Source organism: Amblyomma americanum, chromosome 1 (genome assembly GCF_052857255.1).
Source record: "Amblyomma americanum isolate KBUSLIRL-KWMA chromosome 1, ASM5285725v1, whole genome shotgun sequence".
In the NCBI taxonomy this organism is placed as follows: Eukaryota; Metazoa; Arthropoda; class Arachnida; order Ixodida; family Ixodidae; genus Amblyomma; species Amblyomma americanum.
The window spans coordinates 338,372,567-338,382,470 of NC_135497.1; the positions used below are offsets into that span (position 1 = coordinate 338,372,567).

General features: G+C 43.0%; 1 protein-coding gene across 1 annotated transcript; it reads right to left on the reverse strand.

The window, feature by feature from the left end:
* Positions 1-602: 602 nt before the first annotated feature.
* Positions 603-8,710, reverse strand: LOC144121192 (uncharacterized). The gene is made up of 9 exons (XM_077654267.1): positions 8,525-8,710; positions 6,737-6,861; positions 6,430-6,636; positions 6,281-6,365; positions 4,606-4,751; positions 2,276-2,354; positions 1,042-1,216; positions 867-940; positions 603-785 (listed from the first exon to the last, which is right to left on the reverse strand). Exons 1-9 carry the CDS (start codon positions 8,708-8,710, stop codon positions 603-605), a joined length of 1,260 nt encoding a protein of 419 aa, XP_077510393.1.
* Positions 8,711-9,904: the final 1,194 nt, after the last annotated feature.

Consider the following 9,904-nt stretch of genomic DNA (forward strand, 5'->3'; position numbering starts at 1 on the left):
TAGTAACAGGAACTACCCTATGTAACAGTTACTACCCTTGGGGTAGCAAGTATAGCTACCTTTAATGTAGTAACCGCAACTACCTATAGTGGCATTTACTACCTCTGGAGGTAGTAACAGGTACTACCCTAAGTAACAGGTACTACCCTTGGGGTAGTAAGTAGAGCTACCTTTATTGTAGTAACGGCAACTACCTATAGTGGCATTTACTACCTCTGGAGGTAGTAAGTAGAGCTACCTTTAATGTAGTAACGGCAACTACCTATAGTGGCATTTACTACCTCTGGAGGTAGTATCGGGAACTAATTTTAGGAATACTTACTATACCCTGGATAGTAGTGATCGCAACCACCTTTTGCAAGCAGCTCTGCTTTGTTGTTGATGAGGCAACCACCAGCCTGAATGTTGGCTAACAAAAGTTACAAGCAATATGAAGCAGTGGGCTTATATGGCTGCTCCAAAAAGAACCAGACAAACAAATTGTCTTGAAACGATGCAATGTTTATTTCTTGCTGGAATGGCTTAATTGGCTTTTTCCAGCAAAGCAATCGCCCGCAGCGTGACTGGCTTCAGGGGCTTTGATTTTAGGCCACAGAAATGCTCTAAAACAACAAAGGTGTTCTTGTTTTTTTGGAGTATTCGATGTTCATGTCCCAATATATTTCCATGACTGTGGCGAATCCACTTATCACATTTATTGCTTCCACTTTTATGTTTTCGAATGTTGCACACACATTTGTTGCAGTATGCGGCTTGTCATTCATGACAATGCAAGGGTAGCTGTCCTGTAATCAAATGGAATTTATAGAAAACAAGGCACTTTCAAGCAAGCCAAAAACCAAACAGGAAATCAAGTAAAATCTTACCGGTCCTCTTAGGTAGAATGCCTCCTCTTTCACCAAGTGTGGTAGGAGTTGAAGTACGCCAACAGCAAAGCAATCTGTGCGCAAGGAAAAGGAAATTCGTAGAAGCGGACAATTACAGAAACAAGAAAATAAAATGCATGAAATTAGAATGAATAAACAATTTCTCAAAACGTACATTTCTTTGCGTCACCTTCACTGTCAGCAATTGCCTTTTGTACCTCGCTGAAAATTTTTTGTGCTGTGCGTGATGTTTTAAGGATGCTGAACAATCTTTGTCCATGACCATTTATGAAGCCAAGTAACTTTCGTTCGAAGTCAACCTTGCAGATTTCCATGAACTCCTGGTGAATCTGAAAATTATGAATGAAAACGTAGCCACAAGTTAACAGTACAGTCTCAACGGATTGACAATTCAAAGCAAGCAGAGAGAGAACCTAATCAAATAAAACACCGGTGCTACAAAATTCAACACTGGGATATTTAGTCACTGTAATAATACATCACCATCACAACACTAACACAGCGTTATAATCATCAAACTATGCCCACTGCAGAATAAAGGAGTCTCCCACTGACTGTGTGACCATTGTCCTTTGCCAACAGTGGACACCCCATAACCAAACACAGTAACACCTCGTTAATTTAGATTTCACGAGATTGGAGGAAATGCCCATTATAATTATGTGTCAGAATTAATGGCAGGGAGAATCAATGAAAATTGTAACGCAGTGTCTCCATCAACATGCTTTTATGTAATGAAAAACTCTATAAACACCGATTGCTTTGTGTGACAAATTTCAGTGAAATAACCATGCAGTGCCTGTGATTTTTTGCTTCTGCCCCCAGTGTGTACGATACGTGCTCTTTAAGTGTGTGAAAACAGGCGTGGGGAAAGTGTCGTAGCAAGATGACCATTAAAGTTCATATGACAATGCATTTCCACTGCTCCACCATTCAGCAGAACTGCTAAATATGGTGACTGGTTTATGAGAGTTTAATGTCCAGAAGCAACTCGGGTATAAGGGGCGCGCCATAGTGGAAGGCTCTGGATAATTTCAACCAACTGGGATTCGTTAACATGCACAGACAACACGCAGTACACATGCGTCTTGTTTCGCCTCCCCTGATATGCAAGACACCTGTGTACAGTGCACTGTACACTCCCCCTCCCTGCTCATTTTGTTTTGTTTTCAAAAATGCAACCTTCTACAATTTATCTCCACAACCTGGTTAGTGCAAGCACTGCTTATGTTTCAACTGAATCTAATGCTTTCTCAATTTATTTAGTCTCTTACAGCAGCTGGTTGTATTTTTCATGTCTCTGAAACCTGAAGGATGGAATGAGTATTACTGCTTGTTGAAAACCTTTTCAGTAAACCAGCCTGATGCTCAACTTTTTTGAAGCTTACCATTTCCCGAAGTGTCAGGGCTGGATACTTGTCCAGCAGTTCCTCCGTTGATGGACTGTTTATTTTTATCCATTTTCTCCTTTAGGGGAGAGTTGTCTGCATGGAAACTTTCAATTTTTGTATATCTGGATTGCACCGCTTCATTTCCTTTGCCATGAAGTCTACATGAGCAGCTACGACTCCATCAACTTCTTCTACTGTAGTTTCCAAGGTGTCTCTTGGCTTGCAACGAAAATATTGAAAACATTAATACGGTTGAGCACAATATCACGAGTAAGGCCTAGCATAATTTAGGTAACACAGACCTGCTCTTCTAAAATCCTGATTATGATCTATAACCTCGGCAAAACTTGACAACTGGATATCAGTCTGTCTTGTCAGCACTCTGCAGCTTTTGTATTGAGCTTTATGAAGTGCTCTTTCTTTAGTCAAAGCCTAATTCCCTAGAGTACCTCCAATGCATGCCTTTGTAGCTATTGTAATTAACTGCCTAGTCCACAGTTTCCGACCTTGATAGCTTTGGGGAACCGCCCAGAGTTTTTGAAAGGTGCTGCAAGACCTTGTGTTTTTGTTTCTGTCTTATTTTGCTTGATGTGTGCAAAGTACAGAACCATGCATATGCAGGTCCCTTCAAGAAATCCAGAAATAGATCGATGACTGTTGAATATCAGCAGTTACATTGCTGCAGTATGATATGTGCCAAAAAAGTGATTACCTACAGGTCACTGAGCAACCACTGGGCTCGATAGAACTAATTTTGAGAAACTATTTGCTACATATGAATGGTGCAAAGGAACACACACAGGAAGACAATGGAACAGGAAGAGCGTCCCCTTGTTTTCCTGTCTTTGTTCCTTTGTGCCATTTAAATATAGTATGAACAAGCTAGCCAAACAGCAAGTACTTCTTAAATAGACTCCAGTGCATAGGCTGATGGGGCCCTTATATAAATGAAGGGTCCTCCTTCAAAGAACGCTAACGGGGAATATTAAGTTAAGCTATACAGATAAGCTAGCGTTACCTTATAGAAAGTGTTATTTTTACCACACACACAAAAATATTTTATAACCCACAATATTGTGCAAAAGCAGAGCACCCTTGGTGCCACTACTAAGAAAGACCAGCTGCCATGGGTGATGTCAGTACAAGCTTTCTTAAGGAATGCTATATCGCTCTCTTGAAGTGCGATCACCATCAAAATAAGAGGAAAGCAGCATAGCGGGCATAGGCAAGAATATGAAGAGTCCTGTACTTGGCTAGATGCGAACACGAGCACTGAATTGTTCACCTTGCATTCTGTGCACTCAGGCTGCATGTAAGTGTTGCAAGCTCGCAACAGCATTCACGCTCTGCTCGATTTGCTGGGTGCTAGGTGGCCAGTGAAGCGGTTTCCCACTGAAGGTAGCGCATTATATACAGCTGCAACGTGGTGAATCTTGACAAAAAATTCAATATGCGCATGCCCAAAACTGATCAAAAATGCAATTAACTATGATGGAAGAATGCGTTTTTTTATCTGATGTTCCAGCATACCTCTAATCCACAAAGCTCATTTAAAAACTGAATGGTTCTGTTAACTCTATTTCATGTACATTTTTGCTAAAACAGACTCAGCACAGCCAATGGGACAGTTGCACTGCTAATGAATCCCTCCTATACAGGCTATGTAAGGAAGGTGGCATACCAGGCCCCACAAACCGGTGGCAAAATATATGTGGAACAGGCGAAACACCTACTAGCACGTCAAGTGACCACCTAGGTACACATTGCCAGGATTGTGGTGGTGTTTCAAGCCTAGCAAAGGTACTCCATGACATGGTTCACATGGCCACGAGTGTATAACCTCAGTAGTTGTAATAACAGTCATCGTTTGGCTCTTATTTTTTGCTATCTTGTGTGCAAGGTTTCAAATTAAGCATGAAACACCAACTTGCATCAAATGCAGCTATTTTACAGCTTTGACGTTATTGTAATTTAAGTCTAAGTCAGGTCTGCTCGTTATATTTTTTTTACTCATTTCATTTAGAGATGCATGCCCAACTAGTGGTCTGCACTGATTTGAAGCCCTCCAATTACTTTCATGGCTATGTTTTTTTGTTTCGTTAGTAAAATAAGGTGGTAGAAATTTTTTCTTGTTATAAAAGATCTTTACGGGGGCCAATATTGTTACTTCATTACAAAGCCTAATTATTATAATTTTCTTGCCCACTTGTGTGCAATGATCACAGTAAATTTTAACATGCAACTCCCCTTCGCAAACTCAGCGCAACAGAATACTTTACTTTTCAGAGTGTTTTAAATACTAATGTTTAGCTGTAGTTTCACTTAACACGCGGCATTGCTTCTTCAGACCACTTTTGTCTTGGAAGTTCCCCTTCCTTCCAAACTTCTTCCTCGCCTCTTCAACATTAGGATCATTGTCCACGGATTTTCGGATATTGCCCATTTTGTACTTAAATGCAACCCTCCATGAATCCTGTAAAACAGTGCCACTGCATTATAAATTCAAACTGACCGAAATGGCCACCTAGCAGCCATCAGTCACAAATACAGATTTGCCTTGGAGAAAGGGATGCAAGAGGGCATAGGTTCCACATATGCCTGTGCAGTGGCCACTTGTGCTTACTGTAGGAAAAGTTAAAAGCAGCACTGCCTTGTTCTAGCCAAAGCAGATATGCATGAGCAATCCGAACGCACCTGCTGCCCAGTGCATTATTAGCACTGTACTTAATGCCTGACTCAAGGATGTTTGTGAACAATACGCAGTGCGCTTGATTGATGCTTGTGCATGAGGGGCCCTCAAGCACGCCTGTACGGGCACAAGAAAGTTTACTTCCGCACTTTTAAGAGGCTCTGAAAGGGGCTCTAATAAAGTTGAGATATGCCTGGAATGTTAAAGCACCCCACACCACGAATAATGTCCAGCAAGAATTTTTTTAATGCATTTCACGAAAGCTGAGTTACCTGTAGTCAAAATTTTAATTTCAGCATCTTCGCGCTTTTCCCTCTCCTCTCAGCCCTTTTTGCATGCTGGAAGGTAGGCGCTCCTCCGATTCCTTACCCAGAGCAACGCGGCTTATTGGCCGTGGCCATAGCTGCCTGACGTCTGAAAGAATCTAACCAATAACCATCTCCCAACTGCTATGCGCAGGTGCAAGTGACAGAGTACGGTGCGGGCATGGAAAATTCGCTGGAAAGGGCTTACCAGCTTTGGTGCGTGATTGTGGATTCTCTGCTGCATGTAGAAGTGAATTATTTTGGTCAGGTTTTATTGCTAATAAAAACACAATGCAGTGGTTGGGTGAGTTTGTGTAATCAAGGCGGAAAGCTGGGCTAGTTGGTGTTTCATCATGAATTAAAAGACTAGCGCATAGTCTTTATATGCGCTAGTCTTTTAATTCATGAGTTTGTGTGCTGTCCTCGGGAGGTGTTTCAGAGCCCCTTTAACTATGGTAGTGCATTTACCATCAATGGCCAAGAAAATTTTGTTCATGAATAAGTGCAGCAACCTGACACCTCACAATACACTTACACAGAACACTCTGGTATGTCAATTTGTCCATGAGCATGCACAGCAGTGACGTTGCACACGAGAACAAAACCATCCAAGATAAGGGTACCTCAAGAAAATGAGCCACCTGACAAGAAAGAAAGCAGCAAGGGAAATATATCTTGCTAGATAATCCATGAAATGCATGAAAAATATGTAGCAAAAGCAGAAAAAACAAATGCTGACATGACGAAGAAATGAACGCAAACCTGTGCATTGCATGCATTGTGCTCCGCCGGTCATTTTATCGCAAATGAATATTTCTCTCTGGTTTTCAGAAAAAAATGGTAATCTACGAACCACAAAGCATTTACTAATTTTTTTTTTGTTTGAGAAGATGGTTCACTTTATAAATTTATAGTAGGCATCATTTTCCAAAGTGTTTTTGTGTGCCAATATTACCAATTCCTCATTTAGAGTGACTAGCAAGCAAGCATGGCGATTCATGTACTTACATAACCTGTCCCAATCGTATCCCTGAGGACAGGATACTTCAGAACAAGAGCCTTGGCCGCAGGCTCGTAGAATTTTCCAGGGTACCTGTGAGCACATTGCAGGCGTAGCATCAGAAATCGCGCACGCAACAATACTAGGCAATACTTACCAGTCAATTGTCAGCAAATGTGCCGTGATCCAAGACACTATACGGTTTTTCGTACGACTCGACACTTCTCCTAATGTTGTACCCTCAATGTCTGCCTTGATATCCAGTGGAATAGGAGGCAGTTCATACAGCGGTTGCTGAACAGTGAACAGGCGCTTGTCTGGCTCACTACAACTGGGAGCCAACACCAATGGTCCATCATCAGTACTAAAAAAAAAGAAGACAGGGGACAGAATTTGGTGCAACATCAGTGCATTACTACAATGTACCACGTAATAGTTCTAGCATTTAAAGCTGGCCTACTCACCCAGTTTCGAGTGGAAAGTTTTGTTCATCACTGCTGCTACTGCCAACGAGGTTTATTTTATCTCCATCAGAAAATGTGTGCCCCTCTGGAACATCGACATATGTGTCGAAACGTGAGTTGTAGACCTACAACAAAAATTACCTTGTGAATCAGAAGCCACAAACACATGAAAGTGAAGACAACTAATTACACAAATTATTTCACTGCGGGCACGCTGAAACCTTTTAGTTTACCATCTGTTTGGAAGACTGTCCTGGGCATAAAATGAATTAACTTTTGTAACACAGGCAAAACCCATGTTAACAGAACCTTTCCAGAAGTAACACTAACGAGTGAAAGGCTGCAGATGCCCAAATTCTGAAGGTTGAACAATGCCTGACCCCAGATGAGCATCATATATACTGCAGTTAACAGCATGACAGACATCGTTGTTGCAGGCTCATCTTTTGCTCACAACTAAGATACATGCTCTAATAATTGGGTAATTCTAGGCAAAACGTCTCAGATGCTGTGCTCTACAATATCTGATTTGTTCAAAAGAATTCATGGAAACTCATCCGAATGTGCATAATAGAAGACGAAAATATTTTTGCCAAAAAAATTTATTTGTAGGTGAGCGCAGAAAGATAAGAAACCAGACACTGCTCAATAGTTAACAAACAGTCCAAATTTTTAGTAGTCACTCCAGAAATTTTTAAGCGACATTTGCAGATTCCGGCTTTTTATCAGATTCGGAGCATTTATGCCATACAAAACTGTATGTTTAGAATCTTATTGAAAGCCAGAATCTGTGCAAATGTCATTTAAAAATTACTGCAGTGGTTTCTAAAAATCTGGATTTTTAATAATTATTGAGCAGGGCCTGGCTTCTCACCTTTTCGAATGTTGAAACTGCGCTCAATAAATTTTTTTGACAAAAATAATGTAAGCTTTGCTTGCGCACACTGAAATTAGTTTCTATGGATTTTTCCGAACAAATAGGAGATGGTCGAGCGCAACATCTGGGACGTTTGGCGTGGAATGACCCAAATACATTTGGCGCCTGTGTCTCAAGGTTAGAAAGCAAATTTTCGACACAGCCTAAAGCCTGTTTCACATGCGAGCGAAAATGCTAGCCAATCCTGCCGCCGCGGCGGAAAAACCTGTTGCGAGTCGTCGAGGCGAAGAGCGGCGAGGTTCCAACAAGTTGTAAATTTTCGCTGCGACGCGCCGCTCAGTCGCCTGCATGTGAACCAGTCACGATATTATGTTGCCCTTGCGCGCATAACCAACTACGGCCGCGACCGCGTGCGCGCGAGGAAGAGCCCCGAAAGCACCGAGCGATTAAAATAGCAGCAATATTTGATGGGAATAACGCGCTACACAAGAAAAAAGACAACTGAAACGTGTCCGCTTCTGTGTGTAGCGCGTTATCCCAATCAAATGTACAACCAACTAGCCCACATTGCTGCCTTGTTAGCAGCAATATATCGTATGAAAATAAAATGCACGCACCTCTATTCGGTCGCACTGCAACGAAACCCATGAATCTGCTAGCATGGCAGCATTGATTACATCTGACTTCTTGCGGTCTCCACCGACGAAGAGAACCTGTTTTCAGCCTTCCCAGGTCACAAGGCATTCTATAGGCGCCGATGACATTGCGTATCGCAGGGTAAAGGACAGTAGGCAGTTCGAAATGACGGCTGAGGTAAACAGTCGTACTCAACAGCAAAAACGAGTCAAAGCACACAGCGAAGCCTTTTTACCATCGCACGCAGGCTGCGGGCGCGCTCTTATTCTCGACACCAGCCGCGATCTGTCGGCGCGCGCGGCGCGGTGGACGGCGGGTCGCGCCGGCGCCGCGCACTCCGACCCCATGTAATTCTTGTGTGAAAACAAGGCCGCCTCTTGCAAGCTCTCGCGAGACGAGCGTTTGCGAATGGTCCGAGACTCAAATGGCTGGCCTCTTAGTGTGACGGCGACGTAGGCCATCCGCAAGTACATGCTTCAAGATGATTCATAGGTGTCCGCGTTGTCCCTTTTCATCAAAGAGGTTTTGCAAAGTGGTATGGCACATCAGGGACCACCGCTACGATAACAATTTTTCTGTGATGTGCGGTGTGGAAGGCTGCGCGAATACGTACCGGCAGTTTGAGTCTTACCGGAGGCACCTCTATCGTCAGCACCGAAGTTATATGGACCTCGACACATCTGGCGATGCCGCTGTCACTCAACAAAACAGTCCTGTTGTGCTGCGGTCGGATGCTTCGGCAAGTGAGTTGCGGCCGGACGCTTCGGCGGGTGTTGACATGGCGGAAGGCGATGTTTTGAGTGAAAGTGAACTGCTGAGCTCTAGCCTTCTCATGGACGATACCGATGGCGAACAAGAGGTCGTTTCCAGTAGTGCTTTTCCAGTTGGTAGTGCAGCTCTCGACTTCAAGGCGCAAATGAAGAAGCACCTGTGCTTACTTTTCTTCCGCATGACAGAAGTGCACAAGTTGCCACACCTCACAATGGAAAGCATCATTGGTCATATCAAAGTGGGTTTCCGCGATATGTTTCACCTGTTTGCTGCTAAGATTCAGGAAGACATCCATCCTCTGCAGTTCGGAAAGGACATGCACTCGTTGCTTACCTGTGACTTCCTAGACGAGATTTTTGAACATGTGCTGAGCAAGCACAAGCGAGAGCAGTTCGCCAAAGAATGCCTTCCGTATACAAAACCTGAAGAGCATGTCTTGACTGCTGGAGACACGTTCCAGTACGTACCTGTCACTGGTGTTTTGCGTAACCTTATGCTTTCCGAATCCTTTCGCAGTCATTTAAATCCAGACTCATTAACTGCACAATCATCTAAAATATTGCGCAGCTTTTGTGATGGCCTGATGTACAAGGAAAAGTTGTCGGCCCTCATACAAGATGGATCTCAGTTCACACTGTTCCTTGTTTTTTATTCAGATGAGGTTGAGGTTGTGAACCCGATAGGGCCAAAGCGCGGTGTGCACAAGATGCTTGTTGTGTACTTCAGTGTGTTGAATATTCATGCGCGATACAGGTCCCAGCTTAGTGCTATATATGTAGCAATTATTGCACAGTACAAACTTGTTGGTAAGCATGGAATTGATGCGATTTTGGGCCCACTTCTCACTGAGTTGTCAGCTTTAAGCACATCTGGTTTTACTGTGC

Bases quoted from the DNA above. Each gene is read 5' to 3' on its own strand.
- LOC144121192 (XM_077654267.1), bottom strand. From the start codon at position 8,710: ATGGCCTACGTCGCCGTCACACTAAGAGGCCAGCCATTTGAGTCTCGG. The intron at 6,862-8,524 runs GTGTCGAGAATA...TTTTTGTTGTAG, and splicing joins GCGCCGACAGATCGCGGCTG to GTCTACAACTCACGTTTCGA. The intron at 4,752-6,280 runs GTAAGTACATGA...ACTGTTTTACAG, and splicing joins ATACGATTGGGACAGGTTAT to GATTCATGGAGGGTTGCATT.